We start from the raw sequence: 17,060 nt of genomic DNA on the forward strand, positions 1-17,060 counted from the left end.
TTCCTGTTAGACCCTAAAACCTGAGGCCACAGAGACAAATGCCAATTAATCACACAATACCTGTTTAATCAGCATGTATGTTTCAGACATGATCTTCTCAATTTTGCCCAGGTCATAGGCCATAACTTTCTGGCCCTGCTGCCACACTCGATAAGCATCGAGCAGAAGTGTTTTTCCAGACTCCACATCCTCAAGTAATTTCCTCTTCCTGCTTGACCTCTGGACAGGTTCTTCTGTAGGTGCTGCTTGAATTGTTCCTTTAGCTGCCTGCTGCTGGTGTTTTGAGCTGATGCTGAGCTCCTCCAAGGAAAGTTCTGGAGTCCTGCTCTCGGGAGCCCTGTCCTTGGAGCTCCGGCCGGGCTGCAGCCGCTCCGGCTCGCCGCGCTTACAGGAAGAATCAATTTTGTCAGGGTCATTGGAAAAGCCATCAAGATCCATGGGCTCAGCTGAGCCAAGGCCAGGAAGCTCTTTAATCTCCTTGTCACTCCTGTCCTCCTGCTCCAATATGTCCATAGCATGGGGGATTTGTCCCTGGGTGGCTTCCTTCACTCCATTTTCAGTACCATGCACTGCTCCATCTGACAGAACGGCCTTTTTGGGGAGCACATCCTTCCCCTCTTCAGCACTGCTTTTATTGGACACGTCTGTTGTCATCCTTCCTGAAGCAAGGCTAGAAGACTTGGAACCCTGATCCTCTGAAACCTTAATAAAAGAAATCATTCCTTTCTGTTATCATTGAAATCATAAAGCAGTTGAGCACAGCTGTAACTATCATGAATATTGACCAGTACCTTTCATTACTGCTTCTGCTGAAGAAAATGCATTTATTCCGTGTTCACTCTTTTTTGTTCCTCAATATTAATTAATCCAGGCCACAAATCTTACAATTATAAGTATTTTAATGAGTACAAACAACCACAGAGAAGTGTCAACAGCTCAGGCTGAACCGAAGCCCCAGTGTTTCTTTTCCCTCATGCTAAGGGATCCAACTAAATGAAATCCGAGGTATTAACTGCACAAATTTTTCTTCTAGCATATTGAAATCAAAACCAAATCTGTTTCTTTTGGCAGTTGCAGATCAAGCTCAAGTTTAAGACTCTTTCCTTTCATTATTCTTACATAACCTTCTTGTTAATAGATCAAGAAGTAGGCAAAACCCTGCTAGAGTATTTTACTTTTTGCACCTTTACTTTGGGGGTGTTCTAAAGGTAGAAAACCTCAGTAGATCATCTTTTCTTTCAAAAATTGACAATGATACAACTCTTACATCCAGATTTATGAACAAACTATTTAATATACAGAGTTCCAGTGTTCTTGCCCATGTTTTCATTTAGTTGGTTAAACCTACAGTCTGTTAACTTAGAAAATCCTTAGAACAAGTTCTTCCTTGAATGTATTTACAAAGCAAAGTTCCAATATCCAGATCCCTTAACCTGGGAACTGATGAGCTTCTGTGTGACTTTTAAAAACTAAATCTAGATTACAATTATATGTAATCATAAGTGTGGTGCTGTCAAGGACTAGCAGTGAAAGGTGTCTAGGCATGTAACACCAAGCTGTCTGGGTTTGTTTTGCAAGAGGAATCTTAGTTCATTTTAAAAGGAATTTTCCTATAGACCTCACCTGAAAATGGAGAGCTTGAACATTAGATGTATCTACCATTAGTTGATGTTTAAGGGACAGTGAGACCAAACTTACTGCAATCTTGCAATCCTTACTGCAAACTGTATTTGTTACTGAAATTCAAAACCAAAAAATCAACAATGCTGGAAGAAAATTTTCTGTGTAGTGGCACATAAACAAAAGGTATTGGGAGTAAGTGCTTATAAATGCAGTCTTTGAATCTCAGGAGATGTAAGGAATGAGTGAACACTGCAACAGCTAATTACTAAATGAGAGCCATGGAGTGCCCTGCTGCCTCACCTGGGTGAGATCGTTGAGAGTGTCCTCCAGCACCTTCACTGTGAGCACAAAGGCTTGCTGGGCCAGCACCTGGCGATCGGCATCACGCAGGTACTTCCTGTCCCCAGCAAGAGAGAGAAATGAAGTTAGCTGCCAAAAGCTCCCAGCCTCCAAAGCAAGGACCAGGAATGGCTTAGGTTGAAAGGTGTAGCTGGGCTGTGTGTTCTGTCCCCATCTGTCAGAGCTGGGGCAGTTCTCTGCTGTCCATGGGGCAGTTTTTCCTTTATCTCTCCCCCAGCCAATCCTCCCTGCAGGAGATCTCTGCTGTCCATGGCCACTGAGTGTCCCTGCAGGGCTGATCCAATTCCATCATCCCATGGGGAGATGCTGCATTGCCCAGGGCAGGAGCCAAGCATTCCTACCTGGATCCAATGTGAGCCTGGCACAGCCCAGCAGCCTTTGCCCAGGGCATTGCCAGAGGAGCAGCTTCTGCTGCCCTGCATGGCCAGAGGGAGCCCAGGCCCATCTGCAGCAGCCCTGGAGCTGCAGAGGAAAACTCCCCCCTTGTGCAGGATCCCTGCTCCAGCAGAGCCACAGCTGGCACTGCAGGAGGGCTGAGCCCCCATGGGATGGGGCTGTGCCACCCCCTGACACACAGGGGGACAGGGACTGCTCTCACCCTGGCTGTGGTTTGTTTTTCTTTTTTTTGTACTACTGCATTTGTATTTTTAATCTTCCTAGTAGAGAACTGTTATTCCTGCTCCCATATCTTTTCCTGAGAGCCCCTTGATTTAAAAATTATAATAATTTGGAGGGAGGGGGTTTGCATTTTCCATTTCAGGGGAGGCTCCTGCCTCCCTTAACAGACATCTCTCTTTTCAAACCAAGACACAGGACATTGAAAGAAAAACAAGAACAAGCCAATACAACAACTTTAAAACATAAGAAACAAACAAAAATCCACAGGTGCATTCTGAAATATAACAGTATTGGGATTTAACACTTTAGCTTTGTTTCCCTCCACTTCTACCCTCCCCACAAGATCAGAGATGACAGCTCTGCCTACAACCAGAGGGAAGGGGAGAAATGAGAAAACACCAAGCAACCAAACCCAGAGCAAACCAGACAATCAGATTTACAGTTTTCTTGTATCAAGACTTCTGTGCCCCTCAAATACCAGCTTTTTATTCAATCCTCTTTTTGAAAAAGAATCTTATAGTTACACAAAGCTATGTTGAACTCTCAGGTGATTTTCATGTTCTGGATAAAGCGAGCATGTGAGATTAAGGACATCAGCAAATCCTCTCTCTTTGATCATATCAGTTGCCTTTCAACCCAGGAGTTTTAGTTCTAAAAATCCTGGGTTCATGGGTGTGCTACTACCCTTTTTTTCCCTAGTAAGTATTACAAAAAATCATATTTTATGTGTAAAACATTCACTCTACAGCTTCATTTAATTTACTAGAGCACTGTAATTTCAGTGTATTTGGACACAATGTTTTAGTCTGCTTTCAAGCAAAACACTTCCAGCTGTCATTCCCACCTAATCACATTTAATGGAAAACTTAATTTCTATTTCAGAATTAGCTGGTTTGAATGAGAGGCCTAGAAATCAAGTAAATAACTCTGAAGGGTACTATTTCAGTCAAAAGGCCAAATTTTAAATACACATATTTCCTCTCTGTGATTTTAGGTTAAATTGGTAATTTTGCTCTCTTTTCTCTGAAAAGCAAACCATAAACATCTGACTCCTCATTAGTTCAGTAATAACTAAAACAACCATGTTTTTAAAAATAGGGTTGTTCCAGGCATATACCAGACACACCCAGAATTATCTGTATTTCTAATTTCCTCTAACAACTGCACCTCACCATGGCTGGCACTGGCTGATCTAACATGTCAAATTATTTGTTTTTTGAATTCAGTCTAGACTTACAAATAACATAATATTTTTAGTACAGCTATGGGTTTGCTTAGGACAGAAATTGAAACCTTCTATGGTTCAGTCCTTCTGACATGTTAAAAGTCAAAGCATTTTTGGCTTCAAGTTTGCTGAACAATGGGTGACATATTCCCAGCCACACTACAATCCATGCAAATTCACATGCACTCACACTCAAAAACACATGAAGAAACCTTCAATGCCTCCAACTTCTTGCCATCAATCATTCATGTTTCATTTCTTAAACATTTGCCAGAGACCAATTTCAACATTTCCCACAGGACAACCTACTAGAATTTTACCTCAGTGTTTTCCTTGGATGTTTATTTTGGTCTTCCCATTGATACGAGTCCATATATAGCTCACACTAATAGCTTCTTTTTTCTTAAATAAGGTTAATGCAATTAAAATTAGATCACCCCTGAACAGGATAAGCTTTTTAAATAGCATCAGCTGCCAAGAGGCACACAGGCATTGTTCAGGACATCAAGGATTACAGGAAGGCAGGATGCTGGGCCCTGACCTCCCGCGCCGCGCGCGCCTCTTACGCAAGGGCCAGCACAGGGTGCCCCAGCCACCCTCTGCTCCTCCAGAGAATCCCTCCACGTGACACAGCACACCTCTGTGAGCCTGCTAGGCACCCCCATGGCTGCTCTGAGTCTCAGCAGAAAGGCAGAGAAACTCCAGGCTACTTTATAGAATTGTAATCTTGAGAAAAATTAACCATGGTTGCCTGTGGGAAATGGATTTGTTGATAGAAAGCTCACACAGTCTTACACATCTGTATGTAAACACTGAGATAAAGTGTGTTGACTTATTATGGAATAGACATGACATTGTTAAGAGAAAGATTGAACTAAAAGCAAGTTTTAATAAGTTTTAAAATAGGGTTTTGTAAAAGGACTAGATATTTTAGAGAATTAGAATTGTGAAAGATCCACTGTAGTAGAACTACGTAGGGAAAAATATAGGTAATTAGAAATAATAATAGTATTAGAAGTAATAACAGTATTGTGTAGTAAAAGTCAATAAGCTGAAAAACATTTATAAAGTATTGTAATTAAGAAGTAAGTTAGTTTTTGATAAAATAGAGTTGAGTTTTATATCTTTTTTGTCTCACTATTCATTGAGACAGATAATAAAATCTTTTAAAACTCCTCTCAGTTACCCCATCTCTGTAAAAGCCAAGAAAACCAACAATTCCACTCTATTCCCAAGGGAATCTGTCTCAAGACTTTTTTCCCTAAACAAAGACCAGCTTTAAATAAAACAGTCATACAGCGACCAAAACCCACTGAAAAGCTTTACAACAAATGGCTTCAAATGAAATAAACCTCTCGTACTTTCCCTGATCAGGGGTCCTCTGCAGCATGGAGGAGACCTTGAGCAGGGTGCTGTAGTCCCTCAGCTGGGAGAGCACGTTGAGCAGCAGCACGATGGAGCGGTTCATATGAGAGGCAAAACTGCCCGGCCGGTCGATCTCATCCACGGGGATGCGCCAGATGCCCTGCGGGGAAAGGAAACTGCAAATGGGGATCACACTGCAAAATACAGCCTGAGGGGAAAGGAAACTGCAAATGGGGATCACACTGAAAAAATACAGCTGGAGAGGGAAAGGGAACCTTCAAATGGGGATCACACTGAAAAAACACAACCACAGGGGGAAACAGACACTGCAAATGGGGATCACACTGAAAAAATACAGCCTGAGGGGAAAGGGACACTGCAAATGGGGATCACACTGAAAAAATATAGCTAGAGGGGAAAGGGACACTGCAAATGGGGATCAAGCTGGATAAAACACAGCCTGAGGGGAAAGGGAACCTTCAAATGGGGATCCAGCAGGAAAAAATACAGCCTGAGAGGGAAAGAGACACTGCAAATGGGGATCACACTGAAAAAATATAGCTAGAGGGGGAAAGGGACACTGCAAATGGGGATCACACTGAAAAAACACAGCCTGAGGGGAAAGGGACACTGCAAATGGGGATCACACTGAAAAAACACAACCACAGGGGGAAACAGACACTGCAAATGGGGATCACACTGAAAAAACACAGCTGGAGGGGGAAAGGGACACTGCAAATGGGGATCACACTGAAAAAACACAACCACAGGGGGAAACAGACACTGCAAATGGGATCACACTGAAAAAATATAGCTAGAAGGGGAAAGGGAACCTTCAAATGGGGATCACACTGAAAAAACATAGCTAGAGGGGGAAAGGGACACTGCAAATGGGGATCACACTGAAAAAACACAACCACAGGGGGAAAGAGACACTGCAAATGGGGATCCAGCTGGAAAAAATACAGCCTGAGGGGAAAGGGAACCTTCAAATGGGGATCCAGCAGGAAAAAACATAGCTAGAGGGGGAGACACTGCAAATGGGGATCACACTGAAAAAATACAGCTAGAGGGGAAAGAGACACTGCAAATGGGGATCACACTGAAAAAATATAGCTAGAGGGGGAAAGGGACACTGCAAATGGGGATCACACTGAAAAAATATAGCTAGAGGGGAAAGGGAACCTTCAAATGGGGATCCAGCAGGAAAAAAATACTGCCTGAGGGGAAAGGGAACCTTCAAATGGGGATCCAGCTGGAAAAAATACAGCCTGAGGGGGAAAGGGAACTTCAAACGGGGATCCAGCAGGAAAAAACCCAGCCTGAGGGAAAAGGGAACTTTCAAATGGGGACCGAGCTGGAAAAACACAGCTTGAGGGGGAAAGGAACTTCAAGTGGGGATCCAGCTGGAAAAAATACAGCCTGAGGGGGAAAGGGAACCTTCAAATGGGGATCCAGAAGGAAAAAACACAGCCTGAGGGGGGAAGGGAATCAATCTCTTCAAATGGGGATCCAGCTGGTAAAAACAGCCACAGGGGGAAAGGGAACCTTCAAATGGGGATCCAGAAGGAAAAAACACAGCCTGAGGGGGAAAGAGACACTGCAAATGGGGATCACACTGAAAAAATATAGCTAGAGGGGGAAAGGGACACTGCAAATGGGGATCACACTGAAAAAATATAGCTAGAGAGGGAAAGGGACACTGCAAATGGGGATCACACGGAAAAAATATAGCTAGAGGGGGAAAGGGACACTGCAAATGGGGATCCAGCAGGAAAAAATACAGCCTGAGGGTAAAGGGAACCTTCAAATGGGGATCCAGCTGGAAAAAATACAGCCTGAGGGGGAAAGGGAACCTTCAAATGGGGATCCAGCTGGAAAAAACATAACCAGGGGGGGAAAGGGACACTGCAAATGGGGATCCAGAAGGAAAAAACACAGCCTGAGGGGAAAGGGAATCAATCCCTTCAAATGGGGATCACACTGAAAAAACACAGCCTGAGGGGGAAAGGGAACTTCAAATGGGGATCCAGATGGAAAAAACATAACCAGGGGGAAAAGGAAACCTTCACACAGAGATCCAACTGAAAAAACACAACCAGATTCCCTGCAGAGGGGAAATGAAACCTTCAAATGGGGATCACACTGAAAAAACACAGCCTGAGGGGGAAAGGGAACCTTCAAATGGGGATCGAGCTGGAAAAAACATAACCAGAGGGAAAAGGAAACCTTCACACAGAGATCCAACTGAAAAAAATACAACCAGATTCCCTGCAGAGGGGGAAAGGAACCTTCAAATGGGGATCCAGCTGGAAAAAATACAGCCTGAGGGGAAAATGAAACCTTCAAATGGGGATCACACTGAAAAAACACAGCCTGAGGGGAAAGGGAACTTTCAAATGGGGATCCAGCAGGAAAAAACACAACCACAGGGGGAAAGGGAACCTTCAAATGGGGATCCAGCAGGAAAAAACACAGCCTGAGGGGGAAAGGGAACCTTCAAATGGGGATCACACTGAAAAAACACTGCCTGAGGGGGAAAGGGAACCTTCAAATGGGGATCGAGCTGGAAAAAACACAACCAAACCTTCACAAACAGGGATCCAACTGAAAAAACCCAACCAGATTCGCTGCAGAGGGGGAAAAGGGAAACCTTCACACAGGGATCCTACTGAAAAAACCACAACTGGGAAAATAAGGGGCAGATTCTGCAGCCTGTGGAATTTCACAGAGGGACAGGGGAATAAGGGACAGATAAAAGCTGAGCTCCTCCAGACAGTGAGATATGGATTAGAAGTCAATTGATTCCTGCCAGCAGCAAGGCTCACAGAAGCCACAGCACACCTTCTAAATATGCTTCTGAACTGTTCCAAGGAAAAGCAAGCAAAGCCCAAATTATACTGTGCATTTTTCTTCAGTGTCAATGAACACACCTTACTAAGTCAAAGCTCAACTAACCATAAAAAATAAGGAGTAACCTGAAGTAAGTTTTCCTGGCCTGAAAGCTGTTAATATGCAGTCACAGCAAGTTTCTATCTTCAAATAATCTGTTATTAAATGTTTTAGGAACTTGGTTAGAGCCTTGATGTCATCAGTGTTCACTGTGAACTAACCAGTCCAAAAGGAAGAATTAGATTCCTCAGCAGAATCCATTTTCAAGTGGCAGATTCAAATACTTGGCCACACATCCTGAACCTTCTAATTAAATTTCTGGGACAAGGGAATCTTTGGGGAGCAAAGCTGGAGGCTGATAGCAAATATAATTGAATTAGGGTTAGTTAGCTCAGATTTTGCCATGTCTAATACATCTACTGAGATTGTTTTCAGGTGTTTATTGTGGATGCTGTCAGCACCCTAGTCAACCACACCTAAAAAAATGAACTGCACATGATACCATGTTTGCATGTTAGGATGGGACTCAGGTTATGATCATTCACAAAAACTGCTGCTGCATCACTGCAAACCCTTCCCTTGTGGTTTATTTGGTTCTGAAGCTTTTCCTGTAGCAGCTTTCTAAGATGAAAATCCTCTGATCATGTAAACAATTTTGTGACAAGGCAGAAAAGAACAGTCTCATTGATAGGAGTACCTGACTGGAAAAGAGTTTGGCTTTCCAAACCTGTTCAGAGAGCAGGATATACAAATATTTACTCCTTTATCTTTGTTTAAAGGTCTTGCTTCAATTTGTTTAGCTTTACTTTCAGTGTGATCAAAACTCTTCAGAACTTAATACAAAGTGGAAGAAAAGAAAATGATTACTGCAATCATAAATGACATTTGACCAGAAAAGCAGATCCATAACCCCCTGTGTAAAATGGACCTTTCCCTTGCATGTCTGCAGAGAATCTCTAGTTCCACTCCATAAGATGTATAGGAACTTAGGAAAAAACAACACAGAAATATCAGAGGTTTAATATCAGTGTTCTTACATGGAAAACAGTGACTTCAACTGGATATAATGCACAGACTAATCTGCCAAATTTTCTTGCTCTTGCTTTTCCTCGTGCTCTCTACTCTTAGTCCCTAGTGATCACAATAAAGCTGTTCTTCCTCTTTGCTCCCTGAAGCTTTCTTTCAAGCTCTTTTTTGTAGCTTCCCTTTTCCAGACTGTACCTAAAACAGCACCATGCCCAAGCCCCAGGCACAGGCACTGCTCCTCCCCTTCCCAGCAGTGTCCACAAACACCTCCCATGGCCTGGTGGCCAAGAGCTCCCACAGATCCTGCAGGGCACAGCTCTGTAAACCAGCACATGCTTCTATTTCAACAGAGATGCTTTTTCTTCCTCCAAACCATACAATGGCTCTCCTTTCAGCCCACAGATGAAACACACATTCTGGAGCTGCTATTTTTTGCTTCTCTGCACGTATGTAAACTGGGTTCCTGCCAAATCCCAAAACAAGTGAATGCCTCATAATGGCACCACATTGCAACAACCTACTTAGCCAATTTAACTACACAAAACAATTTATGGTCAACTCCAGCACACTGTAGGAGTGGAACTCTGCCAATGTGTAGGTAGGTTCCTGGTCTTTTTCAGCATTATCTCATCCTTCATTTGAATCAGGAGGATCACTTGGATCAGATATTGTATCTGGAATTAGCTGGAAATAATTTTGCAGCTCCTTCTCATATATCCCATGTATCCATTTTAATGCTAGCCTGGAAATTACAACAATTTAGTATTAGAGCCATTTTTAATGCCAGAATATACAAACTGCATCCAGAAACCCAGGAAAAAGCCCCTCAGATAGAAACAAAGTTGTATCTTTTGGAGAATGCTGCTGTCTTCCACAACAGGGCACATTAGAAGAGGTTAAAACTCACATTAGGGCTGTCAGGTTTCTCACTGCAATTACAAAAGTAGGACTGATTTTAAAAGGAAAGTCACTAACTTTTCATGTGTTGACTTGCAGCTTCATAAATGCAAAACATCAATAGATAGGGGTCCAATGTTCCACAGGCAGCCTGGAGGCAAAAGCAGAAAGAAACCTGCCACCAGAGCAATCTTCATTCCATCACTAAGATTGTGTTAAGCAATATGCAAAACACTGAGGGGAAAGTGAGTTTATCAGAGCTCATTTTGTGAGTCATATGGAACTTTTAAGACTGTGATTTCAGTCAGAAACTACAGAATGTCTTGTTTAAATCTCTTTCAAAGAGAAAGCCCATCAGGTATTAATTTTTCCTTCCTAAATATCAATAAACTTCAAGAATACTTCCAAATTCAGATCACACACACTGAAACTTTTTTTAAGAAGCTCAGTGTTAGGCTTTTATTACTTTTAACAAAGCTTAAGAGAGGTACAAATGCAAAGTCTGTAAAGATACAAGTGGGGAGAAGACCAGGAACTATTATTCACTTCAACTGAAGTTTTTGTATCATCACTTGAAAATTGAGATTTGTTGGCAAAGTCCACTCACAGAAGAGAGCAGATCCTTGTGCCAACAATTCCCAGTTCTTTGAAAGGTTTTGTAGCTGGTTCTGGCCACTCAGGGTACCTGCCAAAACATCTCCAGCTCTGGGCACAGGAAGGATTTTACATCCAACGCCCGCTCGTGTTTGCTGGCCACCATTGCCACTGCTGAAAGGTTCTCCTCCCTGCAGCCACAGCCAGCAGAGCTGTTTACACCAAACCAGAGGAAGGAGTGAGCCACTTCCAACAAGCCCAAAATGCCTCTCAGGATCCAAAACATCAGGCTGCTCTCCATGCCTTCCTGGCAAAACAAACCCGCTGCAACAGTGGGGGCGGGGGAAGCCTGACACACACTGCTAGGAAAAAATAAATCTGGGAGTAGTGAAAACCCTGCAGAGAACTTAATACTGAACATGACATTAAATAGAAAGCTGAATAATGGAGCCAGGCTGCCATAATCCTGGTGACACTTGTACAATTGTTCTTCAGCTGGGATTGGGGCTGTGCCTCCCCCTGCAGAGCTGCAGGCTCGGGAGGAGGGGAGCAAAGAGGAGCTGGGAGCAGAGCTGCAGAACTCTGGGACTTTCTAGTTCAGGCACTGAAAATAGCAAGGAAGGAAGTGCTTATTATTCCTCCATGCTGCTTACTCCAGAACTTTAGGGGAGGGGATTCCCTGGGGTTTAGGAATGCCTCTCTGAGGAGGAGAGGCTGACAGATCCCAGCAAAGCCCAAAGCTCCCTGGGGATGGCTGCTGCTGCCAGGCACAGCTCCAGGCTGAGCCATTTTCTAAGCACTGATCAAACTTTACTCTCTCCCTGCTCCATGGAAATGGAGAAATGCAAGTCATGCTTCACATGATCCAATTCACATATAACAAGCAAACACAGAAACCCCACACTAATACAAATAAAGACTTCCCATTACTTAATTCCCTATTTTTCATCCCCTTTTTTTTTTTTCCCAAGGGGTCCTGGAAGTTCAAGTTGCACTACATGCACAAACTGGATTGCAAGTGCACAAGCCAAAACCAAACATTTCCTCATTTGTCAGTCTCAGTAATGTCCTGCTAAGAGCCTTTAGTAAAAACACTTTAAATATTATTTTAAGATTGCTAAAAAGTATGTCAAAACTAGCAATATAACTAATTAAGTGGTGCAGGGAAGGCAACAATTAATAATGTAACTATCTACATGGTATTTCAAAATCATGAAGTTGAAGTAAGCACAGCTGTAGAATCCCTGGAAAGCTCCCACTTTCCTAAGTCCCTGCTTTTATATAGGGTTAAGCACAACATACTGAAATGCCACCAGTTTTACTCATGTCCTGTCTTAGTTACTTATTTAATTTCATTGTCTTGCTGTGGGTGCCTGCAGAGGAAAGGACTGTGGTTCAAGCTGAACAGATTCAGCACACAGGGTTTGAGAGCTCTCTCTCTGAGGTCAGGAAGGTCCAGCACAGACCAGTGAATGTCCCCACCCTCCTGTGCCAGCAGGGCTTTATTTAGTGCTCCACTCACAACTTCCTGCCACCCCTGAGCACAACCATTAAAACCACTGCCCCCTCCCCCATGTAGCACATTTCTAAACCACTTTTTCTCAACCAACCTTAACATATCTCCTATCTCATATCTCTTATTATTTTCCTCTGTCACCTGATTTTTTTCTTCTTTTCTACAGATAATTCTCTTATTTTTCTTCCTCAATTCCTCACTTCATCCCCACTGCTATTCAGCCTGTAATGGAACAATTCTGCCTCTGTGAACAGGAATGCAAGTGGGCACACAAGTATTGAGAAAGGCAAGCAGAGTATTCAGAGTATTAGAAGTGTTATCTGCAGGGCCTGTGCCATCGAGCAACCCTGGCTTACTGTAGCTGAGCTGATTTCAGGAAAATCCTACCAACTCTTCCAGACTGTAGTTATTACATAGAACAGTAACAGAATGTATTTAAAAATATGAGAATACATAAATTACAGTTTATCAGCCTGGCAAAGGAAACAGAAATAAAGGCAAAACTGCAGCAACCTCCTTTCAGTAAGTCAAGAACAAGCAGGATTACAATTCCTAGTCTATAAGGCAAATATTGTCATTTTCTTATCTTTTAAATACACACACACTTGGAAAGGAATAAACAGCATGTATGCATTTTGGAAGAACTGTGGAATTCTGTAACTTTATTTCAGCAAGACAGCAGCATGAAAAAATATTGAGAAATGGAAGTGCTCCACATGTTCCAGTCATCATATGCTGATAAAGAAACATAATGGACAATTTTCACCTCCTTATTTCTCTCTTCAATATACAAAGTATTTGCAGGGTCTTAAATTTCAGACTTCTCAATTTCCAGAACAATCATTTTACAGTTGATTTGACTTTAAATTGGTTTTAACCCTATGAAAAGAACACCCAAACCACAGCCACTTTGGGAGACTGAGCATGAGTCAGGGACATCCACACAGGAGGCAGGGAAAGGGAATGATTTCCTTGCTGCATAAGGATTAAATAAAAGCAGAAATGCCTTGTTAAGATGAGTTACAAGTTCAGGTGGAATTAATGAAACAGAAACTGAGGCCCAGAGATGGCCTTTGCAGAGCTCTGGGTTTGGCCACTTGCCAGGCAGAATCTGGAGGTTTATGTTCACCCAGTCAGGAGGCTTGAGGAGTTTTTACTCTGATGGTTCCCATGTACCATGTGATTTCACAACCATGTCAACAGAAAGTCACGTCACTTTTTTTTTTTTAAAGGGAAACAGCTAACTAGACTGTAAGCAAAGGAAATAAAGAAACTATTCTACTGCATGGCTATGACAGAAAGACAAAGAAAGAAAGGAAAAGCAACACAGCAGTCTCTTGAAACTTGGTTTGAAGGTGCAATTGTGCTCAAACAATACCACAGCTGCATCCCTGTGGAGCTCTGCAGCAGGCAGCACCCAGAGGAAAATGCAGCAAACACAGGAGTGTGAGCACAATGCCCCATGCTCTGGGTGAAGGGGGCTGCTCCCTCACTGCTTCTCCAGGTTAACACCAGCAGGCTGCTAGACCTTTCAGTGCCTTTCTGCAGGACACTCCAAGAATTCCCTCTTTTCAGTCCCTTTTCCTCTAACCTGCAGATCTGGGGTGCTAAAGCAAAAGTGGATTTGAAGATAAAGCTGTAGAACATTGACTTTTTTTTTCCCCCTCTTTTCTGTTGCCAGCATTAACAAAGGTTCCCTTCTGGACAGCTGGACAACTTCTCAAGCTGGAAGGTCAGTTACTGATAAAAAGACTTTGGAACAAATTACTTAAGTACATTTATCATCGTTCCTCTATAAGCTGCTCCCTTTTACCAAATGTATTTTAGGGGAGAGAAAAAAAGGGATTGGTTAGGAATTAAATTACCAACAGTTAAGTTTCATTCACTGTGTCCTGCAGACAATTCAAGGTTACCAAAGGGATGCAGAAGAGCAGAAGTCATCCAGAGACTTAGACTCAACAGAAAACACTGAGGAGTTTCTCCTCACCCATGTTGGAATTTCAGATTCTGTCTTTGTTACTTCAGTTCCCTTTTTTGAGGCACATTTTGGTTTCATGTCATGTATGAAAGAGTTTGGATTTTTTTCCTTTGGAGGATATAAAGCACAGAAATCCAGAGAACACAGACTGCTTCTGAATCTTGTAACACACAAATAACTTGATGCAGAAATCTAATGAAAGAATATGAAACTTTGATGGGAAAAAATCCTTTACCAAAATTTTGAATTTCTTTAGTCAATTTTTGGGGCCAGATACAGGAAGACTTCTATACCACCAAAATAAATGGAGAGCAGGGCACATCTAGACAGTGTCAGGGGTTCTGGTTTCACCTAATAGACAGCCTTTCCTTGAATGAAGAGGATTTTCATGCTAAGAACTTTGCTGTGGATCTGCTACAAGCAGACTGCCTGGCATGAGATGCAAATGGCACTAAAAGGCCATGAAAGAAGCTTGGTACATCCATGGGCAGGCTTCTGCACCAGCCCCCTGAGGACATTAGCAAAGTTCAACTTTTTTGACAACACATGGCATGAATTTAATCTGATTCCACACATCTCTAATACAGACACAGACATTTAATGGTAGCACCCAGAAACATTTTACAGAGGGGAAAAGGCATTTAGGGGATGGGGCTCACCTGAGCTATTACAGGCTCCATGTCAGGATGAGATGAATTACAAACTAGAAATTACTATTGCCTTTCAACACAAAGGATGATGGCTAAGTCATAAAAGATGGCAAACGTTAGGGGACATAAATGACAACCAGAAACTTTGTCAGTGGCAAACCAAGGCTGAGCCCCAGCACTCAGTTTGACCCCTAAAGGAGGTGCTGCAGAACCCCAGAATTTGGGTTAACACAGTGCTGGAGCAGCTGTTGGCTCCCAGAGAAGGGCAAGTTTAAGGATTGTGAGATATTTTTTGTTTTCACCCATACCCCAACACTTCTGCCTGCACAGTGAGTGTCCCAGGATCCCCAGGGGATACAAAGCAGGCAGCCAGCAGTGTCCAGACACTGTAACTGCCATTATTTGGGGGAGCAAGGGTACCTGGGGACCCCAGCTGCAATAATGTGTCCAGCCCCAAGGCCCTCACCTCAGCAAAGACCTGGACCCACTGCAGGGGTGCAGAGGAGGCCACAGAGGGGATCAGAGGGCTGGAGCAGCTCTGCTGGGAGCCAAGGCTGAGAGAGCTGGGACTGCTCAGACTCTGGGAAAGCCTCAAAGGGGGCCTAAGAAAAATGGGGACACACATTTTAGCAGGGCCTGTCACAACAGGACAAGGAGCAATAGTTTTAAATTTAAAAAGGGTTGATCTAGACAGGATATAATGAAAAACTTATTACATAATGAGGGTGGCAAACCACTGGCACAGAGTGCCCAGAGCAGTGGTGGATGCCCCATCTCTGGAAACATTCATGGTCAGAGTGTGCAGGGCTTGGAACATCCTCATCTGGTTGAAGATGTCCCTGTTCTTTGCAGGAGATTTGGACTGGGTGACCTTTAAAAGTCTCTTACAACCCAAACTGTTCTGTGATTCTACAATTCTGTGATTGTACCTCAGCCTAATTTGAAGAAACTTGAAAATGGCTTCAGAATTATCAGCTATCATTTCTGAGTACCATTTGTAGCACCCAAAAACAGTGAGCATGGCACAGAGCATTGCTGAGGTTATTCTGACAACACTCCTGCCTTAAAAACCTGCTTTGGCACTACAGCCTAACACAGCCTCCATCATCCAGTGCAGTATACACAGTTCCACAAGGGAAAGGAGGACAAGAACTTGGTAACTTGAAGTGCTGTGCTAATTGCTGAGATTCAGCACACTGGTAATGTGGAATTAACATTCTGAATTAACATGAAGAGCTGTTCAGAGATTCCTTGTGCTGTAATACTGCAGGAAGGGTCTCCTGCTTTTACAGAATGTCACTTCTACTGTTTCAGCCTGAAACTCTTCAGGCTTGAAGGATTTGAAGGAATGCATTTTCACCCACTTAAATACCAAGTTTTAGATGTAAATTACTGATTATCCAATACATAAAGACTCGTTGGTTTTGAGTATTTTAAACTAGGCTGTCAGAGTGCTAAAAAGTTATTTTACCAAAATACTCCAGTTTTTATGCCAACACAAACTGGTCTTCCATCCTACATCCCTTGCTTTTCAACAAACAAAATGCTTAACTGCCCACTCCCACCCAACAGCTGACATGCAGCATCCCTGCACTGACAGCCCAGACTTTCAGCTTTTACTCTCCTCTACATAATGAAACACTGAGTAAAATATCAAGATGAGAGTCCATAAAATCCCAGTGTTTGCAAAATATTTCAGCATGTTCATAAAATGCTTAGGAAAAGTGACATATGCACCTTTACATTTTACATCTATATCACTGTGAAACTCCAAGTTTCAGAAAATATCCAAAGCTGCAGGGTTAGATCAGCAGCACAGAGGAAAATGCTATCATTTCAGAGAACAATACTGATAAAGCAGTCAGTGTTCTTTCTTGTCAGTACCAAATCACTAGAATCCATGGCATTAGGAGATCCTGCTGAGATCTTTGAGCCTGAAGAAATACAAATCAAAAAGTCCAGAAAATGCTTGCAACTAATTTCCATCACCATTTTTGAAAACAGAAAACCCTCTATAGCAGCATCAGATGGCAGCTCATAAAATACAATCAAGTGATGATCCTGGTAGAGAAAAGACTTCACTTTAATTTGATCTTGATAAAAAATTACATCTTCATAAAAATTACCCAGAAACATCCTCCTTAAAATGCCTGCTTGCTAAGATGCATTTTTCAGACACCACTTTCACCTCAGAGTTCTGTGAGTGACCACACAGCCACGTTGCCTGACTTTGGGGGTCACTCAGGGACTTTTCAAAAGAGAACATTTCTCCTCAGTGACCTGTTGGGTAGCTTTTTCTCAACTAACCCTGCTAAG

At 42.8% G+C, this 17,060-nt stretch overlaps 1 protein-coding gene across 3 annotated transcripts in view; it reads right to left on the reverse strand.

Moving 5' to 3' along the window:
* The window catches only part of CABIN1 (calcineurin binding protein 1), a 121,537-nt gene that overhangs the window by 26,542 nt on the left and 77,935 nt on the right, over positions 1-17,060 (reverse strand). For all 3 annotated transcript variants that reach the window (XM_077187722.1, XM_077187723.1, XM_054645692.2), the window contains exons 31-33: positions 5,188-5,351; positions 1,924-2,020; positions 61-702 (exon numbers count right to left, since the gene is read on the reverse strand). In XM_077187722.1, coding sequence (XP_077043837.1) covers positions 61-702; positions 1,924-2,020; positions 5,188-5,351 — 903 coding nt within the window. The remainder of the gene's footprint in view (positions 1-60; positions 703-1,923; positions 2,021-5,187; positions 5,352-17,060) is intronic.

This window comes from Agelaius phoeniceus, chromosome 18 (genome assembly GCF_051311805.1).
Source record: "Agelaius phoeniceus isolate bAgePho1 chromosome 18, bAgePho1.hap1, whole genome shotgun sequence".
NCBI lineage: Eukaryota > Metazoa > Chordata > Aves > Passeriformes > Icteridae > Agelaius > Agelaius phoeniceus.